This window comes from Parastagonospora nodorum, assembly GCF_000146915.1.
Source record: "Parastagonospora nodorum SN15 chromosome Unknown scaffold_22, whole genome shotgun sequence".
Classification (NCBI taxonomy): Eukaryota; Fungi; Ascomycota; class Dothideomycetes; order Pleosporales; family Phaeosphaeriaceae; genus Parastagonospora; species Parastagonospora nodorum.
In genome coordinates, this window is record NW_001884570.1 from 120,132 (window position 1) to 143,458 (window position 23,327).

Genomic DNA, 23,327 nt, shown 5'->3' on the forward strand with positions numbered 1-23,327 from the left:
TCCAAGTTTGTCCGACATGAGAGAAAAACCGAGCACAGTTCTAATCAAACTATCGCGTCTCCATTCTGAGATGAACCCAAAGCTTCTCTCCAAAGATGATCAAAAGTTCATCCGCTTTTTCGGCGGCCCAATTCACATGATGATGTTACGATATCGCTTCGTGGAGGAGGGCCTTGCCCAGGGCAAACCCGAAACAAAGCGCGTCATCGCGGATACGCGGAAGAACGTCAAGTTGTGGAATCGAGGAGACGAACAAGAGAAGGTGAAGGGTCAAGAACGTGAGAGCCTCGAGCAATACCGTCACGTTCTGTCCCAAGAAAAGGTGTTGCTCTCCAATGCCCTTGCGGCGATGCTGGAAGGAGCCCATGAAGGCTTATGCTCTAAGTGCAGCTATCGGGAGACTTATGCCGCGCCACAGGCTCATACATTCGGCGGGGTCGTTCTTTGTGCCAGATGTAAGCAAAAGTTGGGCGCTTATACGGAGATCATTCTCGAACGAACGGTCAAAACTTTTCCGGAGGCTGCCGAGACAATTCGTCTCAGTAAGATGCGTGCAACGTCATCAGTTAAGAGATAAGCATTTCTCAGTTTTCATGGAGTCCAAAGACAATGTTTGGGTTTAATTTAATTTTCGGTGCTGTTAGGCTGATGTCTCGATTCCGCGGAAGAGAACAGCAGTTATCAGATGATATTTATTTGCCTGATCCATGGAGCTTGACGTTAACGAACTTCTATCCTTCGCCACAAGCAATCCACGTGAATTACAAAAGCCATATCCAGATGTTTGTGCCACACGCGTCAAAGTGAACTTTTTTATCATTACACGTGTGAATTTAAAAGCAGATGAACTGGACTCAGGCTCACGCCGAAATTAACAAAATATCAGAGGAAACGCCCCAAGCTTTTTGAAAGAGCCTCCTGACTACCAAGCGTACTACTTCAAGCTCAGAGCGAGTCCGGCTCCTTAGTAAGCTTGCTTTTGTGCATTCTCCTGCTTTCACTCAAGGAATTATCTCATATCTTCGTCTCCAAGAAGCACTGAGTGATAAGTCATTGCCCACTGACTCGAATCGTCTACGGCAATGGCAGTATTGACTTCGTGAGCATCAGGGCGTCTTCGTCCTCAATCCCGACGTGAACGTTTCGTAGCACGAACTGGATTATCTGACGACTATTCAACCATTAGTGTTGAAAAACAATGAAACGGAGCGAGTGTAAACTTACGAAAGCACTGCTGTTTCGAATTTTCTGAGCCCATTCTGCACGAGATAAGCTGTAGTCGAAGTCGTATGCTGTGAGTTGAGCATCTCGATCAGTCGTGCAAGCCTGTCCCCTGAGGATCAAAGGTTGATTATATTCACCTTCGACCTTAATGTTCCAGCCTTGATCTTTCAGGTCGTATACCAACGGCACCAGAACTTCTGCAAACTTGGCGCCATGGTTGGGAGTCGTACAGTCAACACGTAGGAGTAAGGTACGCTGAGCACCTGCATTATTCCTCTTTACCAGCGCCTTTAGTAATTCGGTACCCCTCAAGGCTGCCACAAAATGCTGCTTAAGTGGCTCATCGAACTTCGGCGAAGACCACTCACGGCAGTTCCCAGTCCTGACGTTGAAAAGTTTGAGCGAAAGATCGATGCTGATGAAACGAACGAAGTCAGCTGGCACACACAGCAGTCCAGAATCGATCGTCAGACAAGAAACCCTCCAACTCTCCTGGGTGCTGGAGAATGAAGTGCTTCTCTTTGTGGAACTGCTTGGAGAGCTCTGTGACGAAGTCCGTGCCCACGTAATCTGACTGGAAGTAGTGCGGATAGTCTGTGCACCCCCGAAGCTCATTGTGTTCGGGACTTGAGCCACTGTAGACCCATCGTGAGGATGGTTTGTCTTGACGGCGACGCTCCTCACGATCGAAGTCTGGAGGCCCATGGTGCATGAGCTCGCGATAGATCATGTCCTTGAGCTCTTGAGGCAGACGCTGAACGATGTTTGAGGCAAATCCAAGGTTCCAGACACGAGCGTACGAGTCGGAAACGCTGACGATGGATCTGCATATTTTTTAGACAAACTCCAAGGGTGATTACAGTCCCGAGCCTTACTTCTCCAGCGAATCAGCATAACCTTCAAGGCGTCGTCCTTCAACCGATCTGAGATAGGTCGGGGCGTCTCCATCGACATCTTTTAGCCTGCAAGTCGTAAGCGAATCGTCGCAAACCCTCGTGCATGAAGACGTACTTTTGAAGGGTGATATGGCGATCTTTGGTCAACCTAGATGCCATTAGTCGTCATGGCTGTTTTCAAAGATCCTCGTGCAATCTTACTGAAGCAGAAAGTTGAGCTGCGCATTCAGCGCCGACTGCGATGAATGTCCTCTCATTTTGCTTGGTTGAGACGCTACAAGCGTTGGCGATGGTGGTGTGTGGTGCTGCGAAGACAAAATGAGTGCAACTTACAAACAGCTCAGGCAGGCTAGCAAGCTCCAACACGTGGTCTTCGAGCTTCTATGCACTTCTACAAACAAAACCCTTTATGACGTCAATCGCAGGTGAAGGCAAGTGAAGACATGCCATGAATCATCAAATACTTCACACCCCTTCAAATTCTAGCGAGTACCCTCGCTTCGATTTGAAAAGGGTAAGGTTGATGCTAACGCATTGCTATGACCGCATGACAAGCTTCAAGTCACTCGTCAAGTGTCATGCTAAAGTCTTCAACGCGGAACCTCCATACCCTGTCGGACGAGATGCGCCTCAATTTTGCGGATTATATGTCAACAGCCCGGCAAACGTATCTTATACTAGATTTCCTACCTAGATCAAGGGCTCACTGTTTTCAACGTACAGATGCAATAAAGAAAGCATCAAATTCCTGGCTGTCGAAAGGGAACTAATCCAAAGAGGGCTTAGCTGTATCTGCTCTAGTCTTCAATGTCTCTGGGCCATGACTTCTGCTCCTTTCACAAAGACATGTATCAGGCAGAAACATTCAATCGCTAGCAACAACACGTTTTCTTGCAAGGGCCTGTTGCGCGTAGCATCCGTCTCCTTTACCTTTCGCACCTGCAGACTCACCGAGTTTGCCACACCTGAGCCAGAACACCCAGTCTCTACCACCCCAACGCAACTAATCACCTACCTCACAACCACCAGTATATTGTATAAAGTACCCTCAAACCAATCTCGCAACCTCGCACCATAACGCCCCATCCTTCCGCAGCTTATCGATAAGCCCGAGCTCCGCCCCCAAGGCCACCCGCCGATCCCACACAAGCCACCCGAGCGGACCACAAAAGGTTTCACAAAAAGTACGAAGGCAGGTTCAATCGGAATTAGTTTTAAAAATAAGCATCACGCTTATTGGGTGGGATTCACAGACTTGCATGTAGCGTGTAAGCTTTTGTGGTGCAAGGCTGATTTGGCGGGTCTGAGTACGGCGCGGTTGTGGTTGGTATGGGTAAGATCTGGCTGCCTAGAGATGCGAATACGTATATACATTGCGACTTTCCTTCTTGACCTTTCGAGCTTCATCAAACATTTACATTCAAATTACATATCTCATCAAACCATTCACCGTCACACAAGTCCGCCACAATGCCCGGCCCCCTCCTCAACTTTACAATCTTCACAAAGTCCACCCCACATGCCCTGCGCGCCATATCGCTCGCAACCTTTGTTCCGGCCTTTATCATCTTGCTGATTGCGGGTATTGGCCTCGAGGCCGCCAATCCTGCGATCGGCATCATCCCTCTATTCTTCAGCTCCGCATTCAGCGCACTGCTCCTTGCCAACGAGAAGAAGTGCGGATGTCAAGCCAGTGGTCTAACAGGCACACCGGTGCATCTTGTATTTGACCTAGCTCTCGGTCTGAGTCTGCTTATGTTCACAATCTTGGGATGGTTGAGCATGGGCAGTGGGTATGCGGATCGAGGATTTATTGTGTTGGGGACATATGGGACGAACTTCATGGCCTTTAACTTGTACGCATACTTCTATCGCGAGACGTTGCATCTTGACTGACAATAGCAGTATCGTGCACTTTTACTTCGTCGGTCTCCAAGTGCAGGAGTCTCTGAACCCAGGCCAGAGCTATCCGATGTCATGCCCACAATGCCAGAACTCGTCGTTCTCGGTTGGAAATATCAAGCTTGCGAATGTTACAGCTGGTTTGAAGGACGGATATGCGCCACTTCTTGATCGTGAAGGCGAGCCGAGGACAAGTGTGGAGGACAGGGCGCCGACTGAGGATGGCGAGATAGTGTGATGAAGTTCATGGCGCGCGCTCTGCCCACAGCGCTTCCGTCACGGTAAAGATCGTAGCGCATGGTGATGGGCACTAAGACCGCCGAATGCTTCGGTCCGTAGAGGGAGCCGCATCAACTTCGAGGGATTCCCCAATTTTAGAACGGGTGTTAACGCATAAGATTTACAGAAATTTGTCGTTATCTAAATAAAAGCTTTCATAATTACCCTAAGCGTGCACGACCTATCGCATGATTGTTAGACGATATAAAGCAGTGGCGACTTCTCAGTGATATCGGCTTCGTATAGAGGGATGTGAGAAACATCTGGTGCACTACGCCCAGGAGGCTGATATCGTATCGTGGAGCAAGACTTGAGTGTGCTACACATGTAATCAGTGGTGATTAATGGGAGTCTGGAGAGAGTTGTCTCCTTCTACATCGTAACTACTTGTTTGGATCTTGTCGTTGTTGAGGCGTGAGGTGTTCGTCAAGCATTAGATTTCCCCACCTACGGCCTTTCCTCTTTAGGTCTGGCCACTTGCCCCACAATAGCATGGCATCTGCTTTCATTATCACACCATGTCACCGACTTTATCTCAGAGTATTCAAAAACTTGCTGAACCAGGAACAGATATTTTTGCACTCCTTCGCTATGCCACTGTCATTATGGAAGCTCAGATCTCAAAACAACAGGAAGTCAAGGATGACTAAAATAGGTATCGTCTTCATATCTTTTTATTCATATTCTCATAGGCTAGCAACATACTCCTTATAAATCTGCACGCAGTTCTCATCAAACAATAAGCCCATCCTCGTCGCATTCCCAAACTCCGCTGTCTGCGGCCAACTGTTCAGCAACCGCTCGGCGTCCGGATCCCTCTGCGTGCGCAACAGGCTCAACTTCTCCTTGCCACAAACTTCCACAAACGCATCGTACATCTCGCCCACGGTCACCGAGATTCCAGGCATGTATACCGCGCGGATGTGCGCGGGCATGGCGTCGTTGGGAGCGCGCATCACACGCACAAAGTTCTCGATCATGACGCGCGGACTGCAAATCATCTGGCGCGCGGCCTTGTCTTCGATGGGCACGATGCATTCGAGGCCGGCCATGGGTTCGCGGAGCATACCGCTAAGGAAGGATGCTGCGGAGCGACTTGGGGCGCCCGGTCGGACTACGACTGTGGGTAAACGCACGGCGAAGGCGTCGATGATGCCGCGGCGGTTGAGATCGTTGATGTGGTTCTCCATGATCAACTTATGTGTGCCGTAGACGCCAATGGGCGTGGCGGGTGTGTCGTCTGTGATGGTGCCGTTGGTCGTATAAGGAGGGCCGTATACGGCTTGTGTTGAAGCATACACGATTCTTGGCTTGGGGCCTGGGAGTTGCGAAATAGCTGCGATCACCGCTTGTGTGGCTTCGAGGTTGACTTTTGTTGATAGTGCTGGGTTGTCCTCACATCCCTGGGACATGATGCCGTGGAAAAGGAAGATGGCATTCCATTGTGGGCGCAAGGAGAGGAGGCGTTTGATGTCGTCTGCTACGGTAAGGTTGGATGCTGCGAGTTCCAGATTTGAAGCGTCGGTTACGCCAGCTGGCTGTGGAGGGGTTTGCAGATCTGTAAGTACCACACTGTTGGTGCCTTCCTTGAGGAGTTTGGCCGCTAGCATAGGGCCTAGGAAGCCAGCACCTCCGGTTATGAGGATGTTGTTCATGGTGCTCATTTTTCTGGCAAAGACTGGGAAACTTTTAGGTGTTGGAAGGTATAGAAAGTCGTGTACCAGAGACCGAGCCTTGCGAGGCCGACTTGCTTTTATATTCGACCACAGAACTGCTTCCTGTAAGTTTGTAGAGCCTTTCGCAGCTAGTGGATGTCTCGCCTCGAGGACGATGTGGATCAGACTGCTCGCTAAACCCTCCCATTGGTCTCCAGCTCGCCTACAGAAGCTGGAGAACCCCACGATCGTCACGACCTCTACATCGTTCTCCGTCTTGATTTCCAATTCGGCGAAGCCCGGAACATGTCACTCGAACATGGGTACCTGCAAAGAATATCAGGATGCATGGTACCCAAAGGTTGCGTGCAGAAATTCGGATTTGAAGATATGCCGGACACATGAAAAGATTTGCCAACCTCCAAAAACATTTCGCAGTACCTGTATTCACTCGCAGTGAAATCGGTCTCTGCGCAAACCCTTTCCAAAGCTCATTTCACGGCGGCAGTGTTATCTAAATCTTGCTGGTCCAACACTCAATGACCAAACTTCTACCGCACCAAACGTTAGAAACCACGCCTCCACCCCGGTACTATACATCAGCCCTATCGACCTGCGACTTCATATGCTCCTTCTTGCCATGTTCCCAATGAATTCTACAAATTGTATCGTATCCATCGCATACGACAAGATCTCGTTGTCTCTGTGACCCCTGATTGAAAATACGTCGTTGGGGTGACTTGATGGCAACTCGGATAAGAAGGTCTCGATTATGCGCGATCAGATACTTGAACACGATCACCGAACAACAAAAACTGCCATTTAAGTCGAGAGCTTAGCTGTATTAAGATCGTAGCACAACTACGCTCGCAAGAATTCCAGCATGGCTTGGGCATTTCTGCCTCCGTCCAAGTGTCTACTCATCGACGCCGTTTCTCTTCCAAAAGTATACCTGCTTCAGGCATGAGTTTTAGAACATGTACCTTGTCGCTCAGCACGACGAGCTGTGTTTGACATGGAAAATAAGATCATGTTGCACTCACCGATGAATTCCGGGTTTCTTCTTCGATATTAGTGGAGATGGATACATTCTATGCTCGTGAGATAACCGGGATGGGGTTTGAAAATCGATGTTGCACTGTTGGCAGTGTTTAAGCACTGAGATTACAGATAACCTCACAACTGCGACGTCGGCTTGTTTAAACTCTCAAGAGCTCGGAATGAGCATGGGGGCTTCTTGATGCATACACTTCCCACAAAACTTCGCTCCAAGAAGACATCAAACCAGTATACTCATTCACAAATCCCGCTTCATATGCTCCTCCGCCTCCTTCTTGTACTCCTCCCTCCACCTCGAAAGCGGGGCTCTCTCGCTCACTATGTCCCCCACACTCCAAAGCATCCTCTTCTTATCCATCTCCTCGCTAACATCATTATCCGGACAGATAATGTAAAACTTGCCATCGGTCATTTTCTTATACATGTACTCGACAACCTGCGCGGCCGACCACGCACCATCCGGTTTCTGCTTGCCTGCACCAGGAACATTACCCGACTATTGTCTATTAGATTAATGTAGTTGGGAAAAGGGGAGAAATGTGACGCACGAGGCCAGTAAACGTCCACCCCGGAACGAGCAAATGCACGCTTGTCGCGCTGTCTTTCAAATCAAAGCTAAGATGTTCCGCGAGGGATTTAACCGCCGCTTTACTCGCATTGTATGCCGCGTTGCCTGGTGGGTTTGTGATGCCCTGCTTGCTGCCTGTGATGACGATTGCAGAAGCATCGCCAGAACCACGAGACTGGAAGGATGGAGCATAGCTGTTCAGGCCGTTGATCACGCCGTTCAAATTTGTATGAAGAATCTGTCATCCCTAGTAAGTTTCAACCAAACTTTTGATATTTGTCTCGTTTTGCGGCTAGTTTGATGCGGAGTTGATGTTGGGGGTGTTGTTCTTTTTTACCTTATCGAAATACTCCTCGTCACCCCACGTCCCCTGCCCTCCTACGCCTGCGTTCAACATCAGAAAGTCCACGGAGCCAACTTGCGATTTCAATTTCTTCCAGTCTGCTCGATCGCCAACATCAATCTTCACGCATGTAACATCGCCGCTGAGATTCTTCGCTGCGAGGTCTAGCGTCTCTTGGTTGGAGTCTGCTATGGTGACGTGCATCGAGTGCTTCAAGCACAGCTCGGCAACCGCATAGCCGATGCCGGATGCACCGCCTGTGATGAGCGCGCGGGCGGAGGGACGGAATACGGCAGCCATTGTTCTGTGTATCGAAAGGAACTGAAAATAAATGGTAGAGAATGAGTTGCGTGTTGTTGGGCAATCGGAAGCGGGGCTGGTCTATGACGAACCCGCCCATTCCCGCGCCGACACGTCACTAGACCTCATTCGCGTAGGTTTCGAAGAGTGATTAGGTACCGGGTATGTAATAGGATGTGTATACATCTAATCACATGCCCAAAGCAGCAATGTTCATATAGTAGACAAATTCTATCTTTAGGCTAATTATACCTGGGTCTACAAGATCAAACATACAAGTACACTACCCTAATCTACCTCCCCCAATCAATTATATAATTTCTTCCACACACCGCTCAAGCCTTTCCATTCCCCATAGCCAGCAAACCAAGATCCTCTTGCGCTGTCTGGAATCTCTCAACAGGAGGTCTATCCACCTTCTGCGCGCCCTCAACCTCTTCTGGCTCAGCACCACTGCTGAATAAACCAGCGCCGGGAGCAGCAGTGTAGAAGCGTTCAGGCGTAGGTCGGTCTCCGCTCTCCTTGGAAGGCTCCACCACAGGATCAATCGCGCTAAGCTCTTTCTCTGAGTGTGGCACATCGACCGCTGGTGGTGTGGCAATGCCGACGCTATCCAATGTAAGCATACTGGCATTTGCATGCTGTCCAGCCACACTGAGACTGAACGGGTATGCGATCCCTCCCTTTGTTGGTCTGGTGCTTGACCCATCCGTGGCTGGGATGAGGGTTGCTGGTGACTCTGGGTGATCTGATATTACAATACCTGGACCCAAGGACGGAAGATTTTCTGGACTATCCAGCTCGCCGGTGGGCGAGGGTAGTGGCGAGGCTCTACGCTCCGGTGCAATTTGCGTGGCTTCTGCCAGAGGAGCAGGAGGGGCGATGCTGGATACCTTTTCAAGAGACGTATTGGCTTGACCCTTGTCGGTGACGGCAGAGTGGCGAGAGTGTGAACGTGTGCGCGAAGGTCGGAGTGCTGCAAGAGTCGTCCCACGGCTTCGCTTGGGGCTGGTAGCGGATTTGGCGTCCACAGCTCCATCTGTTCGTAGTTGATCGGGCTTCTGCGTAGCTGTTGATGGCTCGGATGGATTGCCAGAATGATCTGCATCCTTTTCACGATCGATCTGGTCCAAACATTAACAATTAAGCGTAGAACGTTTGAGATGGAACTTACGGTTGCCGAGTCATGCTTACTTCCCCAGCCAGCCCACATAGACATACCCCAACTCCTTTTCTTTGGTTTCTCGGCCTTCATGCCCTTGACTCTCCGACCGGCCAGTGCGGTTGGTGGGGGAATCTCTCCATCAAACCCTTCGAAGCCTTTCTCCATATCTTTCATCCTTTGCTTCTGGATCTTGATCTTCTGTTTTGCAAATTTGCTGTTCCACTGTTGCTGAGCTTTCATCCACTTGCTTACAGGTCCTTTCTTTGGTACGCCCACATCGGCTACAGGCATTTGAAGAGCCACCAGCTCCTCTTTGGCCATGAGCGGGTATATACGGCCGTGTCGATCGATACGCTGGCGTATCATGTGATTTTCGAAGGGAGGTAGAGGATCGCCTGCTCTACCAACGGTCGCGGCTGGTTTCTGTTGCTGGCTCGGGAGGATGCCAGCTGTTGGCGCGTCCACCGCTTTTGCCTTTTTGGGATCTTCCAGTGACGAGTCCGACGCCGCAGGCTTGTCTGATTCAGATGAATCGGTTGACCCACTGCTAATGAAAGAAATATCATCATCGTCGACAATGTCAATAGATTTCTTCTGAGCCCGAGCAAGCGCCCAAGCACCAAATTGTGCGATGCTACGGTACATGTGCTTCGCTGGACGCGTGAAGCTGAGGGTCGGACACACATGGCAAAGGTCATCCCAGACCTGGATATTGACGTTGGTGGGCTTGTACCTTGCAGCCTGCGCTTGTATTTCTTCAGCAGTTTGATTGTTCGACGGTGGTGGAAGATAAGCCAATGGCTGGGCAGCTTTGTGGGCGATGTAGATTTGCTCGTCGCGGAGCAGTTCTCCGCCTCCAGTTTGGATAAGGAGAGGCGGCAGTCCACCTAGAGTTGGCTGAAGAGCTGGCGACACCAGTGGGTGCGTCAAGAGGTGGTTGGCTGCGTACATCTGGATCTGGTCCTTGATCTCGATGCGCATGTCGCTGTCGAGCTGCACGGAAAGCATGCTTTTCGGTCCAACGCTGTACTTTCCGTCCGGCGAGACCCACGTGTCGGCTTCCTCGCCAGCACCTTGCAAGACGTCTTTCAGATCGGGTTGGTCTGACGAGCGGATCGAGTAGCCTCTCACGCGGTCCTTCTTAGCCTCCTTTTGTGCCTCCCGGTCTTCCTTGTTGTCCTTGGACGTCGATACTCGAGGCGGGTTCTTCGCTGAGTGCTGGGCGGTGCGGGCGCGATCGTACTGGAGCAAGTCGTCGGCGTTGGGGGGCGCTGCAGGGAGATTAGCGCAGGAGCAGACGGAGAGTAGGAGAGAGGTGCTTACGCCAACTCATGCTCGGCTTGTGAACGAAGCCATGGGCGGGAATGTAGTCCATCTTGCCATCGCCACCAAGACTGGGGAAACTGTGGGTGAGATCGACCCATGGGCTGATGAGAACAGCGCCAGCAGGGAGAGGTATCCCTTGATCCCGCAGCGTCACCAGCATGCTCAGTACCATGCCGCCTCCTGCCGAGTCGCCGGCGAGGATGATGGTGTTTGGGTCGTGCTTTTCCTCAAGGAGATGCAGGTATACCGCCAGGCCTGTACGCGTCGTCAGCATCCATAGTAGTAGTAGCAGCCACTCGTCCATCACTCACAGTCATGCAGGCCACAGGGGAAAGGAAACTGCGGCGCCAGCCTGTATCTGGGCGCTATCACCCGGGCCTTGAGCTTGCGGGCATGTCGCTGCATCTGATAGCGGTGCTCGTCGACGCTGCCGAAAAAGTAGGCGCCCCCATGCACGTACAGCATGATGCGGTCGCCCTTTGTGATATTCAGCTGCTTGCGTGCATCGTGGTCCTTGCGCATCTCAATCCATTCGGCGCTCAGGACGGTGCCGTCTCGTCTCCACTGCCACCAGTTCTGCCCGCCGACAGCCGCGATGCCTCTTGGTCCCAACTGCGCGCTGATGAGCTCGGCAGAGCGCGCTAATTGCGCACCCGCGATTTCAACCACTTTGACATGCACCCAATGCGGCACCGGCACCCATTGCGACGTGAAGGCCTGCAGCTCGTCGACAGTGTGGAAAGACGCGTAGTTGAGGAAGCGGCGGATAAGCTCGAGGCCCTCGTGGTATGAAATGTGCGCAGTCGGCTTCTGGGCCAAGGGTCTGCGGTTCAGGTAGTGGGAGAGATATGTCTGGATCACCGTAGGCGTGACGGCAGCGCTCACAGAGAGCGTGTTTACAGGCATCTTGAGACTGTTTGAGAATTAGGGGGAACGCGGAGATATTCGATGCTTCTGTCCACGCGACCACTCTGACCGCACAATGATGGGATGAAAGAGACGCGCAATAGCTAGCACTATGCGCAGCAGACTCAACACCAAAAAGAAAGGAGATAGGAGGCGTGCAGGAGCAAGAGCACCGCCGATAGCATGTGGAGCAGATCCCCAGATTTTCGAAGTTCGCGCCGTTCCTGAGACAGTGGAGCCCGGGCCCACTGTCTACGTCATTCATCATGTCCGCATCTGGTCTAGTCAGGGTTGTTCTTTAAGCCACCCGTGGAGTCGTGCTCGTAAGTACACCTTTATTGTCACGTCGAGATCATCGAGGTCACGACGCTCATGCTTTTGGGCAATTACACTGTCGAGACGAGTGCATACACTGTGCCCGCTCGACTGAACAATACAGCTGCCACAAAAGACTCGAGTACGGAGTGGATGGGCTCTGGCGGCCAGATTCGAAGTTGTCCAGGGCAAAACCTCGTTTGATTCTTTGTGATCCAATTCTTGGGGAAACTGGTGATGGTTTGGCAGATGGATTGCGTGCACCGCAGTTTGAAGGCGGGGTGAAGATTGTGTCGGTACATGTCACCTATGACTGTCGTCCGACGTTAGTTGGCCACGATTCCAGTACCAAACGCAATACCAAGGCAACGTTAGTTCCAGCAGCACACAGTATCAACGAAAAACCATGAAATTGAATGTTATCATCATCTACACGCCCCCTCCCCAACTCAGACATAGCCCCACGACAGCACCGAGCACTGCGTCCCACCCCAGTGCTTTCACGGCAAACCCACCCTTCAGCAAAGATTGAAGCTCCGCTCCTAGCTTCGCGTCTTTGCGCCCCATCCACTGACTCGCCATCATGAACCCTGCGCTGATCATCATGCTCTTGTCCACGTCGCTGTCCTTCAGACTAATCAAGCCCGTGTGCGGCAGCAACAAGACGAAACGCTCGAGAATGATAAGCGTGTTGAAGATGGAGTGTTTGCGAAGAGAAGGCTGGGCCAGCAAACAAGCGTTGAGCAGGATGTTGGGAAGTTGGAGAGACGCAATTGGCGCGCGAGTGACCAATGTCGTGGATTTGGAGGTGGCCTTGTTCTTCGATGCTGGCGGTTGGATATCCGGGCTGGACACATGCAGTTCAATCAAGAACAGGCTGATTGTGAAGCTGATGGGCAGAATCTGGCTGAGCAGGATGAAGTTGCGCATTGTTGATGCGTCGAAACGTCGCGTCCGGGCTTTACTTGATGTTAGTCTCATATACTGCGTTCCATGCGAACGACAGACATACCTTTTGCTGCCATCCATATGTTCCAATACCACGTCCCAAGAATTGCTACTTGGGTCACCGCCGCGTTGCCTTTGCTCTGCACCAATTCGCTTGCAAAGTCCTGGAACAGTGTCGACTGCAGCATCCAGCCTTTGATTTTCGAGCCGCTTATAGCAGATAGGTCCCGATGTTTGTCGCCAGTCCAGTTGAGGTAGTGTGTGATGAGGAAGAATAGCATGTGATATGACAATGTGGCGAAACTTATAGACGCAAGAAAAGCATAGATCTTGATGTGTTTGACGCGCGCTGCTTTGTATGCTTCGAGTTTCGCATCCTTGGAAGCTTTCCCTGAATGGTATATCGAAGCATACCGTTTGTATAGATCGATTACAATGCTCAAAGTGGCGTATAACGCGGCAACAATATAGAAAAGAAAGATTGCGGAGCCGACATAGCTGTTTGGTGGTGTGGCGTAGTACACCAAGTCGTCGTAAATCGGTATACCCATTATTGCCCAATGCTTAATATGAAAAACCTGGGGAACTCAGGAAATTATATCTAGCTGCTCGGTTGAAGCCACATGGCGGACGGATGGTGATTCGCGATACGTGACGTAATGAGACAATTGGCGTGTGAGATTTCGGGCTACGAGACATTCGGCTGCATCCGCACCTTTTGAACCTGAGAACACCAAGTAGTCAAAGGTACCGACGCTTCATCGTACAATTAGATATGTATGTTGCTGCATCTTCATTGCTTGACGTATGCAAAAATATCAATCGTGTTGCAGGCGATTAGTGCTACACGGAACAATGACCGGGGGCCGATGAAGCGAGAAGCACACCATGATCCTCATGGTCGCGATAGTTGCCTTTCAGCGGAGTTGTACCGGTATGATTGCTCTCCTTTCTGATACAGGCCCAGACACAACATTGCAGGTGATTTTGCAACATCATTTCTTGAGACATCCAGTATCGGCGTTTCCATGCGCTCTTCAAACCCGTCTAGGCCCGATTCCTACCAATCTGCAGACACTGTAGTTTTGGCAAGATTCCAACAGAAAGCGCGTCGTCCGAGATATGCTTACAGATATTGTCGCTGCAGCATATATAAGACGCTGTTTGCGCCCTCAGGTACTGCCACTCTTAAGATCGGCCTAATGGTCGCCAGACTCAGTGGCAAGAATCATGGATCCTGCATATACAGCGGAGTACGTTTCTCTTGCACATGTCGCACCGAAGCAAGAAACCCACCATTTAGATCAAATGCCAACCGATTTAATCTCACCAGCACCGAACCAGTGTTCGGAGGAATCACGTCAACGCGAGCGTAATTTCTCGGCGCCGCCGGTACCACTGTCAATGGACGTAGTCGCGAGCTGCGAGGACTGGGCTTGCAGTGAACGTCCCCGAGAAGCTTCAGACCGCGCATCAAGACATGTAAATTTGACCCTGAGACTTCCAACAGTCGACACCAACGCTGCTGCAGCACTGCCAAAGGGAATCGTCATCGAACCGATGAAGAAGAGCGACCCGAGCGATGGCGCAAGAGTCAGGCAAGCTCCAAGTTTCGGTGGAAGTGAAGACGCAAGGGTTTCGCAAGCGATGGGGGTGTCGTGCTATATGAAAACATTAATGTCGACGTACATTCGGGGCGGCTAATAATAACTTGCTTGCTGCAACATCTGCCAAAGCGACTTCTTTGAGAAAAATATGCGCACGCCACTTTATTGGCTGCTTGTCGCTGTTGCATAGGCTGTCGCTTCTGCTTGTGTCAAAATTAAACGAATTGTTCAGGGCAGCTTTGCTCAGGTAGTGGCCGCTTTCCCACGTGCTCTCATCGCAATGGGCTTTACGGGGGCGTGTGTCGCCCTTAATCCCGAGCGTTGTCGCGTGCTGCGGAGTGGAGACTTGCACGTTATCCGAGGCAAAACGGCTTACTGCGACGAGTTCAAGTAGGCAGCTCTGCGCATCGATTATGAAGTACGAATTTCGTGACTGTCAACGTTCGGGGTACTACATGACTTGAAGCTGCCTAGTTCGGGGCGCTGCGAAGGATGCAGCCGCGTACGGGGATATGTTCAAAACTGCAAACGGCTGTCTCGTGGACGTGATGGCTGTCTTCGAGTGGGGCGAATATGTCGCTATGGCGTTTTGAGATTTTTCCTAGCCCTCGACGGCACGTCTCTTTCGCCTTTCTGATCAAAACCTGCATTTTGCGATCGCAACGCGGCGCGCATTTCTTTGCTTAGCAGACCCTTGCCGCTGTGCGAGCTCACGACGTCATCATCTCCTTGCATCTGTCACACCCACCACAAAAGAGATTCGCATGCGAGTTAGACTTGTAAGGAGTCATCGCAGCGCTAAAATCAGGTCTGCTTCTGGGCTGGAGAATTGATTGAAACGCGGCAATAACTTCCACGCCAATTTGTGCTTGAATGGACGACGAAATCAAAGGGTTGCCGAGGGAGAATCCCGCAGCTCCTTCGAATTCCAGACTTGAAGAAGACGGGAGCGTTAGAAAGAAATACTCCTCAATGCACCATGACGGTGAGGAGGAAGTCATCGAAACCCCCGCCTCAAAAGAAGCCAACATCGCGCGTTCTGGAACAAGTCAACGCAGGCGCTCGCACGATAGCCGAAGTCTGAAAATAACAAGGTCACACCAATCCCGAGGCGGAGGAGACGGCTATACGTGTTTCGACACGGATCCAGAAAGCCCTCGACCGACCAAACCCGGTGGCCAGCAGCCATACACCGTGACCTGGGATGGCGACGCGGACCCGGAAAACCCGCGCTCAATGTCCAAACTAAGGCGGTGGTGTATCGTTTTGATATGCAGTAGTAGCTCGCTGTGTGTGTACGTCACGTTCTCGAGCAAGTCATGGAAGCACATCTAACGATTGATGGGGTGACAGGACTTGTACGAGTTCGTTGTACACTTCGACCTACTCCCAGCTCGAACCTGAGTTCGGCTCTTCCCGCCTTGTATGTACGCTGGGCTTGTCGCTTTTCGTGGCCGGCCTGGGTACTGGGCCCATGGTGTTGAGTCCGTTGTCCGAGGTACGCGCGAGAGCAAGTTTGCTATCAATCCACTCACCTTGACAGTTCTATGGGCGGAGACCCATCTACCTATGCTCATTCGCTTTCTTCTTGATCTGGATGTTTCCGTGCGCGTTCGCGAATAACATCCAAACTATGCTGATTGCCAGGTTCTTGGACGGTCTCGCGGGATCAGCGTTCCTCAGTGTTGCTGGAGGCACTGTCGGTGACATGTTTGCGAAGCATGTTTGTTGCGTGTGTCCCGGCTGACCTATTATCACTGATTGAAAGCAGGAACTTTCTGCACCTATGATGGTTTACACTGCATCACCATTTGTGGGCCCTGAAGTCGGACCGCTCATTGGCGGCTATATCGTTGAGAATACCACATGGAGATGGTAAGTTGCACATCAGACCCACCGATAATATAAGCCTGCCTTTGTGGTGCACCATGTGAAAAGCCCCCGTCAGTCGTTTCTAAGCACTCTCGCGGTGTCAGCTATTGGGGCGACTTTGAACGGTATTGGTAAATGTGCTAATGTCAGAACTAGGTGCTTTTACCTGCGTATGTACTGATCCCGCGAAGTGAGAGTGAAACAATGGTGAGATGCTGATTTTGTGCTTTGCTCGTCAGTCATCATATGGTCAGGAGTACAGCTGTGCCTCATTACACTATTTGTGCCTGAGACCTATCATCCAGTCCTTCTTCGCAGGAAAGCAATTCGATTGCGAAAAGAAACCGGAAACACAGAGTGGATAGCGCCTATTGAGAAGATGGACCGATCAATTGCCCGAACGGTACTTTGGTCATGCATACGACCTTTTGAGCTTTTGTTCTTCGAGCCAATGGTGCGTCGGCCAAAATGACTGATTCCCTGTAATACTGACAGCTAGGTGGTAGTGTTTGAACCTCTGTGTGCTGTCCGCGATCTTACTAGGTATACTGTATCTTTTCTTTGGTGCGTTTCCACTCGTCTTCCAGAATAATCACGGATTTAGCCTTTCCCAGACTGGGCTTGCCTTCCTAGGGCTTCTCGTAGGTATGCTTGCAGGGGTAGGTAGCGATCCAATCTGGAGAAGAGTCTATGGAAGGCTTGTGCGGCGGCGCGAGGAGCAAGGAGGAGAATTTGGCGCTTCTGAGCCAGAGGATCGCCTGCCGTCAACAATTCTCGGCGCTTGGGTTATTCCCATCGCTCTTTTCGGTAAGCCGATGCACGCGTGTGGTGTGGAACAATCATTTAATCACGTTTCAGGCTTTGGGTGGACCACGTACTCGAGCGTAAGTGTTAACTCAATCCAGAACGCAATCGTATGTGGCTGATGTGCTGATTTTGCAGGTCCACTGGATAGGTACACAGCAGCGTGTCTTTGAGCCGAAATCATGGCTGATCATTGCACGACAGTTCCAATAATCTTCTCAGCTGTATTCGGTATCGGGTTAGTTATTCATTTGGAGTCAATGTACTTGTCATTGATGAACGGATACTGACCGCCTTCTCGCGTAGCGTCATCTGGGTTTGTAAGTTGTTTCCCATCCCTTGAATTGGAAGCAGCTGACGTGACAATTTAGATTCCGGGGTCTTCACCTTCCTGGTTGAGGCTGTGAGTTGGACCGACATCGGACCAGGGCACAAATACTGACCTCGCCGACCACTAGTACCCTCTGTATGCCGCATCTGCCCTAGCCGCTAATAGCTTCGCTCGCTCTTACTTTGCAGCAGCCTTTCCGTTGGGTATGAGCACTTGGTGCATGCGCTGTGCAAACGTTCCACTAATGCCTTGATAGTAAGCAATCATCCTGTGCGAGACGAGCATCATGGCATGTCAAAAATGTTCCTTGTCGTCAGCGAGTCTCAAGCATTGGTTCATGACGTGTCGCACATGGTGGTGTCTATACGACGATTTAGAATATCTGCTAATGTAATGGTCATGACAGTTCGGCGTGCAACTGTATAACAGTAAGCTCTGAGACTGCGTAACTCGATTGAAATGGCGGTCACTAATTCGGTAAAGATCTCGGTTATCAATGGGCAAGCACGCTGCTTGGGTTTATAGCTCTGGTCATGGCCCCGTGAGTGGTTTCCAGCGTGGTGGTAACGAAGCGCTAAGTTGTGACTTTGCAGGTTCCCAATCTTTTTCTTTTTGCAAGGGAAGAGGCTCAGGGGTAGAAGTCGGTATGCATCAGCGTAAACGGCGTGGGATGGCGAGGGAAACGATGTGGCGGATCTGAATGGAAGATGGCTAAGAATAGCAGTCACACGGCATTTGCATGCCGTGATGATATTTATTGAATCAAGAACCTGTGAGACGACCTGAGGCACGCTGGCGGGGCCCTTGTGCGACGCGACTAAACGTGCGCCACGAGGGCTGCTCGAGGAACGAGGGAACACAGCGACTGAAGCGGTTACGGATGGCACCGTTGGCGAGGGCGCGCGTGTGAACGTGGCCGGTAAGCCAGAGACACGGACTGCGTCACAGCTGAGCAACATGGGGCGTACTCGCGAAGGGTAGCGAGGGGTGACAAAGGGCAGATGGTGAGATGGCAGTGATGATAGTCGGTAGTACAAGGCGTTGAGAGGCTGAGGATGGGCCAGTCATGTCCGGACGCCAAGGCTCGCAATCAGTTGCGGCATGCATACTTGGTAGGCGAGCTGTGAGGCACACTCAATATCGAGGCCGACGTAGCAGCGGATGCGTGCTTCTGGGCGGGCCCGTCATGTAGTTGAGGTGTTGGGATGGCTATGTTGTGTGTGTAGTGTGTGTGTGTATGTGCAGTGTGGTGTATATGCGCCTGCTGGGGTAAAAACTTGACAGTACCGGCTATCTCATGTCGCGAGGGCCACGGGCATTTGGTGGCGGTGGGTCGTCCCCTTAGCCCCGGTGTGTTTGGTGGAGGCGAGCTGTCGATTCTGGTGCAGTCGTCAGGACTCAAGTGAGTCGTCGAGGAGTTCGGTGACGTCTGAATGGTGGAGACGGTTGGGTGGCTCGCTAGTGGCGCCAAGCGACTGTGGAGGCCGTGTTAGCCCCGGCCACAGGGACCGAGACCGAGGCAGAGGCAGGAGCGTGCCTGTGCTGTGGCTGCACCTTCCACTTGTTCAGCAAATCTCGACGACGGATTTGCGGGGAATCAGTCGCAGTTGCGCGCACCTCCAACGACACCCACGGCCACACCGCGACGCCTCGAATCGACCGCCGACCCCCTCCAGCGTCTATCGCGCCCTTCAGCCCACTTGCAGCGCCCACGGACGTCCAAAGCCGCAGGCCGCAAGCCGCAAGCCGCGTGCTAGCACATCTCGAGCAACTGCTCCTCCAGCGTCTCCACCGCATCTGCGTGCACACAGCCCTCCCCCAGCAGCGTCCCACAGCGTCGCCTACTGCTGCTTCCTTTGCTCCTGTGCTCCTTTGCGCCTTCCCTTCCTTGCTGCCCACTGCCCACGCCGCCCCACCCCACCATCGACTGCCCCGGCGCGCGCTGTAGTGTGCACCATACGTCCCACGGCCTCGTTCCCACAGTAATGGGCCTCGTGTCTTGGTAGCATCCGGCCATGTACCATGATTCTGTGTGCAACTGTAATGCCCATTCGACTGCAGCGACCCCGGCCTTGTACCACGACAGTATTATTCGATACCCGCCCGCCGGATTGAGGGCCGCCCTCCTACTGGCTCCACCTCTAGTCTCCGTCCTTGAGCTGTCAAAGTGTACGGCAGCAACCGTCGAGCAGCCAGCGCACGCGTGATTGACTCTAAAACACGCCGCTGGATCGCCTCGAGCCGTGCGCGCTGAACCGTTGGGCTGGGTACTGGAAGCTGCACCCACGCTACGCCTGCGTCCCCAGCGCCCACGGCACCCAGCACAGCAGCATCTGTGCGCGCTGCCACGAGTAGAGGGATATCATGGCCTCCCCAGACGCCGAGGATGCATCTCCCTCGCCCGAGTACAGGAGTGACCTGGACGACGACATGGCTGCCGAACAGAAGACCGACGACGGCTCCCCCTCTCAAAAGAGCTCCAACGGCCAGAAGCCCGCCTCCAATGCAAAGGATCCCTTGAGGCCACGCAGGAAGAAGGCGCGCCGAGCATGCTTTGCCTGCCAGCGCGCCCATCTGACTTGTGGTGAGTAGCATCCCATCTGCCCTCATGTCATGTGATTTCTGCGTACATGCCTTTCTGACAGGAACAGGCGATGAAAGGCCATGTACTCGTTGCATCAAGCGCGGCCTCCAGGATCATTGTATGGACGGTGTGCGCAAGAAGGCAAAGTACCTTCACGATGCGCCAGATGGCGCTCTGATGCCCGGAGTGGGCGGACACTATCCGTACATGAACGGCAACCGTCCAACACCACTCCCAAGCCAGGACACGCATAATGTCCCCATGGCGCCACAAGGCAACATGTACACGCAAGCTCCCTCAGGAACCTTCTACCAACCGCCTTCGGCACAGATACCCTTACCACAAGCTCAACACGGCCGGTCTTTTAGCGACCAGCAATCCCCTCTCTCGCCACCTTTCAGCCAAGCGCACCACGGGCCCAATGTCAACCCGCCGAGCTCAATCTCGCAAGGTCAACCCGGCCAGATGCAGCAGTTTGGACCTCTCTTCGATCCGAGCGACCCCGCTCTCTTCAACTTCGACATCTCCAGCCTCAACTTTGGAAACCACTATGGCGCACTGGAATTCGGCATGCTGGGGCACATGTCCTCGGCGGTCGATGCGCCCAACGACAACACCATGATGAACGCAATGAACCAGACCGCGAATATGTATGGGCCCCAGATGGCTGGTGCGTACGGCCCAAACAACCCTAATGCTGCAATGCCGTTTGCACAGAATAGCTTGCCTGCAGGCGAATGGCAGGAGTCGCAATCACGACAGAACAGCATGCACATCCATACTCCCACCAGTTCAGCCACAGCACTTGACCACGGCGGGCACCGCCATGACAGCCTCAACGGCCCGCATGCTTTTGCAATTGGACAAGGCCCCTCCAGTCACTCCACAGCCAGTCCAGCCTCCACCGATGCATCTGCGTTCGAGAACGATAATCCATTATCGACGGCAACCTTCTTTGCCAACACCAACCGTGGCCAGCCCCAACGTTCACCTACTACCAACCGACACCACCAAGGTAACAGGCCGCCAAGTACAGCACTCCAGCCGATCCACTCCAATGGAGTTCGCAAACGCCACCGTGATACGAAAAGCATTTATCAAGGCATCAAGAAGCCGTTCGACTATGTCAAGGGCTACCATAGGCTGTTCCAAATATGCCACAAGAAATTTTCGAAAAGCCTGCTTGCACAAGCACAGCAGTATTTGAACTTGTACCGCCCAGTCTTGCTTTCAGTGCGCGAAGAGATGGACACGGACGACTTGATTCACCAAGAGATGGGTCTGCAACGTAATCTGATGACACTCCAGGATCACTTTACGGAAGTAGGCACTCCATTCTTGATCTGCAGGCGATCAGGAGAGATTGTCAGCTGCAACAAAGAGTTCACCATACTCACAGGCTGGCGGCAGGATGTTCTGCTGGGAAGGGAGCCGAATCTCAATGTCAACCTGGGCAACAGCCGGGAAGCAGATGAAAGCGAGATGTCTACGCAAACCAATACCACACCCAACCTCACGGGTCAGGAGGCCGAGACGGGGACGCCAGCTGTCAACGCCATCCAGCTCATGGACGCCAAGTCGGCACTCGAATATCTGCAAAACTTTTCCGAGCTGTGCTGGCAGGATCCTCACGGCCATGCAAAACAGCGCGCCAACATGCTGCGCTATCAGACCAAGGCAGATTTTGATCGCATCCAGGAAATGAAGGCCAACGCCGATCACAAGTCGGACGCGTTTGTGAAAATGGAAGGTGGGGCCGTGCATCAAGGTGAATCGGCCATGCAGCGGCTCGGCGCGAAAAACGGTATGGTGGACTGCATGATTTGGTGGCATATCAAGCGCGACATCTTTGAGATGCCCGTTTTGGTTTGCATGTCGGTAAGTCCATGAACCGCAGGTCTTAGCGTGCGCGCATCTCCACTTGTATACGTACTAATGCATGTGATTAGGTTATGCCGGTGCTAGACAAGGGTTTGCAATGATTTGTTGGCCGCACATCGGTCTTTTGATTTCTTACACGTCACTTTCTCGATCTTGCCTTTTGGGATTTATGTAGCTTGCTTTGGGACACGCTTGGCGCGATAGATGAGGAAAAGCTTTCTGGTAGCTGCAGAGTAAGATGCGCTTAGCTCATGCATGCCATCGATGCAAGGCCCACCGTCACCCATGAACGGCCCGGCCGATGGAGTCGATGGCTCTTCTGCAAGTCATATGAGGATGTACATGCGGGCATATATACCCAGCCAATGATAATGGTTAATGTTGTTAGCATCAGCGTTTGGGCAAGTCGGGTGTCAACTGGGCGTTGTGGGAAAAAAACTAGAACGTGGCTCGACTGGAGCACTTTGCCACAAGCAAGTGTTCGACACGTCCATTCTCTCAATCGAAATCCACAGTATACAATCATACACGCATCGCTATGCCCACTCATTGCCTCATCTACTCCATCCTACTCACCCCGACCCCATCCACCTGCCCAACCTGCCCCCCACCCTTCCCTCTCAACCACTCATCCCGCTTCCAGCTCTGATACGCCTCCCTCTCCAAACTCTTCTGCGCAACCCTGATGTCGGTGCGTATGTCCTCGACCAGCGCCTCGACACTGACATAGTCGTACTCGGGCCGTATAAACCCCAGTATAACCAAGCTCAACGTCGCGCCGTAAAAGTCCGCGGGGAAATTCGCCAGGATGTGGATCTCGATGCTGCGCTGCGTGTTCTTGTAGTACGGGTTGAACCCGATGCTCAGCACGGTGGGGTAGATAGTCGTACTGGACGGCGCGGGCGCGGAGGTGTATTCGAGATCCGCGACGGCGTGATTCGACGAGCGCGACGGCGGTGAGGTGTCCTCCGTTGCGCTCGGGACGCTCGTGGTCGTTGTTTGTGCTGCAATCGAACTGTGGTCCAGCGTGCACCAGCCGTAGTATATGCCCGAGTCCAGGTCGTCGTGGCCGCCGATGGACAGGCCTTCGAGCGGAATGTTGGCCGTGGGGATGCCGAGCTCTTTGCTGCCGCGGCCGAAGCCCTTGATGACGGGGCCGCGAAGGCGGAGGGGGAAGGGTGGCGCTGGGGTGTCGGGGCCGGCGATTGGGTCGCGGGGGCCGGATGGTCGGGGCATGCTGCGTGCAATTGGTGTGGATGCTGCTTTCGTTTCGCGTGGTGAGGGTTGGGGACGCAAGCAGGTAGTGGTGTTGACGGGTTAAGCTTCGAGCACTTTCTGGGAGCGATTACAGGGTCCAATGGA

At 52.5% G+C, this 23,327-nt stretch overlaps 14 protein-coding genes across 14 annotated transcripts; 8 read left to right on the forward strand and 6 right to left on the reverse strand.

Annotated features, from left to right (window-relative positions):
* Positions 1-70: 70 nt before the first annotated feature.
* SNOG_12324 (hypothetical protein) lies at positions 71-577 on the forward strand (the record flags this gene model as incomplete). The annotated part of the gene is made up of 1 exon (XM_001802494.1): positions 71-577. The coding sequence occupies one exon, from the start codon at positions 71-73 to the stop codon at positions 575-577; it is 507 nt and encodes a 168-aa protein (XP_001802546.1).
* A 497-nt stretch (positions 578-1,074) lies between these two features.
* SNOG_12325 (hypothetical protein) lies at positions 1,075-2,377 on the reverse strand (the record flags this gene model as incomplete). The annotated part of the gene is made up of 6 exons (XM_001802495.1): positions 1,075-1,164; positions 1,225-1,487; positions 1,669-2,048; positions 2,100-2,186; positions 2,236-2,268; positions 2,322-2,377. 6 exons carry the CDS (start codon positions 2,375-2,377, stop codon positions 1,075-1,077), a joined length of 909 nt encoding a protein of 302 aa, XP_001802547.1.
* Positions 2,378-3,590: 1,213 nt separating this feature from the next.
* SNOG_12326 (hypothetical protein) lies at positions 3,591-4,260 on the forward strand (the record flags this gene model as incomplete). The annotated part of the gene is made up of 2 exons (XM_001802496.1): positions 3,591-3,913; positions 4,026-4,260. 2 exons carry the CDS (start codon positions 3,591-3,593, stop codon positions 4,258-4,260), a joined length of 558 nt encoding a protein of 185 aa, XP_001802548.1.
* Positions 4,261-4,819: 559 nt separating this feature from the next.
* Positions 4,820-4,951, forward strand: SNOG_12327 (hypothetical protein; the record flags this gene model as incomplete). Its single annotated transcript, XM_001802497.1, has 2 exons — positions 4,820-4,841; positions 4,872-4,951. 2 exons carry the CDS (start codon positions 4,820-4,822, stop codon positions 4,949-4,951), a joined length of 102 nt encoding a protein of 33 aa, XP_001802549.1.
* Positions 4,952-4,987: 36 nt separating this feature from the next.
* On the reverse strand, positions 4,988-5,965 carry SNOG_12328 (hypothetical protein; the record flags this gene model as incomplete). The annotated part of the gene is made up of 1 exon (XM_001802498.1): positions 4,988-5,965. One exon carries the CDS (start codon positions 5,963-5,965, stop codon positions 4,988-4,990), a length of 978 nt encoding a protein of 325 aa, XP_001802550.1.
* Positions 5,966-7,122: 1,157 nt separating this feature from the next.
* On the reverse strand, positions 7,123-8,226 carry SNOG_12329 (hypothetical protein; the record flags this gene model as incomplete). Its single annotated transcript, XM_001802499.1, has 3 exons — positions 7,123-7,511; positions 7,564-7,821; positions 7,921-8,226. 3 exons carry the CDS (start codon positions 8,224-8,226, stop codon positions 7,254-7,256), a joined length of 822 nt encoding a protein of 273 aa, XP_001802551.1. The 3' UTR covers positions 7,123-7,253.
* A 335-nt stretch (positions 8,227-8,561) lies between these two features.
* Positions 8,562-11,623, reverse strand: SNOG_12330 (hypothetical protein; the record flags this gene model as incomplete). Its single annotated transcript, XM_001802500.1, has 4 exons — positions 8,562-9,350; positions 9,383-10,662; positions 10,715-10,972; positions 11,029-11,623. 4 exons carry the CDS (start codon positions 11,621-11,623, stop codon positions 8,562-8,564), a joined length of 2,922 nt encoding a protein of 973 aa, XP_001802552.1.
* Positions 11,624-12,009: 386 nt separating this feature from the next.
* On the reverse strand, positions 12,010-13,437 carry SNOG_12331 (hypothetical protein; the record flags this gene model as incomplete). The annotated part of the gene is made up of 3 exons (XM_001802501.1): positions 12,010-12,245; positions 12,394-12,897; positions 12,951-13,437. 3 exons carry the CDS (start codon positions 13,435-13,437, stop codon positions 12,010-12,012), a joined length of 1,227 nt encoding a protein of 408 aa, XP_001802553.1.
* A 679-nt stretch (positions 13,438-14,116) lies between these two features.
* On the forward strand, positions 14,117-14,590 carry SNOG_12332 (hypothetical protein; the record flags this gene model as incomplete). The annotated part of the gene is made up of 1 exon (XM_001802502.1): positions 14,117-14,590. The coding sequence occupies one exon, from the start codon at positions 14,117-14,119 to the stop codon at positions 14,588-14,590; it is 474 nt and encodes a 157-aa protein (XP_001802554.1).
* A 183-nt stretch (positions 14,591-14,773) lies between these two features.
* SNOG_12333 (hypothetical protein) lies at positions 14,774-15,086 on the forward strand (the record flags this gene model as incomplete). Its single annotated transcript, XM_001802503.1, has 2 exons — positions 14,774-14,883; positions 14,960-15,086. 2 exons carry the CDS (start codon positions 14,774-14,776, stop codon positions 15,084-15,086), a joined length of 237 nt encoding a protein of 78 aa, XP_001802555.1.
* A 379-nt stretch (positions 15,087-15,465) lies between these two features.
* On the forward strand, positions 15,466-17,382 carry SNOG_12334 (hypothetical protein; the record flags this gene model as incomplete). The annotated part of the gene is given in 10 exon segments (XM_001802504.1): positions 15,466-15,731; positions 15,847-15,991; positions 16,037-16,216; positions 16,265-16,368; positions 16,522-16,535; positions 16,671-16,819; positions 16,980-17,010; positions 17,029-17,172; positions 17,224-17,249; positions 17,308-17,382. The coding sequence occupies 10 exon segments, from the start codon at positions 15,466-15,468 to the stop codon at positions 17,380-17,382; spliced, it is 1,134 nt and encodes a 377-aa protein (XP_001802556.1).
* Positions 17,383-18,566: 1,184 nt separating this feature from the next.
* Positions 18,567-19,448, forward strand: SNOG_12335 (hypothetical protein; the record flags this gene model as incomplete). The annotated part of the gene is made up of 3 exons (XM_001802505.1): positions 18,567-18,612; positions 18,785-18,902; positions 19,070-19,448. The coding sequence occupies 3 exons, from the start codon at positions 18,567-18,569 to the stop codon at positions 19,446-19,448; spliced, it is 543 nt and encodes a 180-aa protein (XP_001802557.1).
* Positions 19,449-19,864: 416 nt separating this feature from the next.
* On the forward strand, positions 19,865-22,066 carry SNOG_12336 (hypothetical protein; the record flags this gene model as incomplete). Its single annotated transcript, XM_001802506.1, has 3 exons — positions 19,865-20,084; positions 20,152-21,962; positions 22,034-22,066. The coding sequence occupies 3 exons, from the start codon at positions 19,865-19,867 to the stop codon at positions 22,064-22,066; spliced, it is 2,064 nt and encodes a 687-aa protein (XP_001802558.1).
* A 345-nt stretch (positions 22,067-22,411) lies between these two features.
* SNOG_12337 (hypothetical protein) lies at positions 22,412-23,201 on the reverse strand (the record flags this gene model as incomplete). Its single annotated transcript, XM_001802507.1, has 1 exon — positions 22,412-23,201. One exon carries the CDS (start codon positions 23,199-23,201, stop codon positions 22,524-22,526), a length of 678 nt encoding a protein of 225 aa, XP_001802559.1. The 3' UTR covers positions 22,412-22,523.
* Positions 23,202-23,327: the final 126 nt, after the last annotated feature.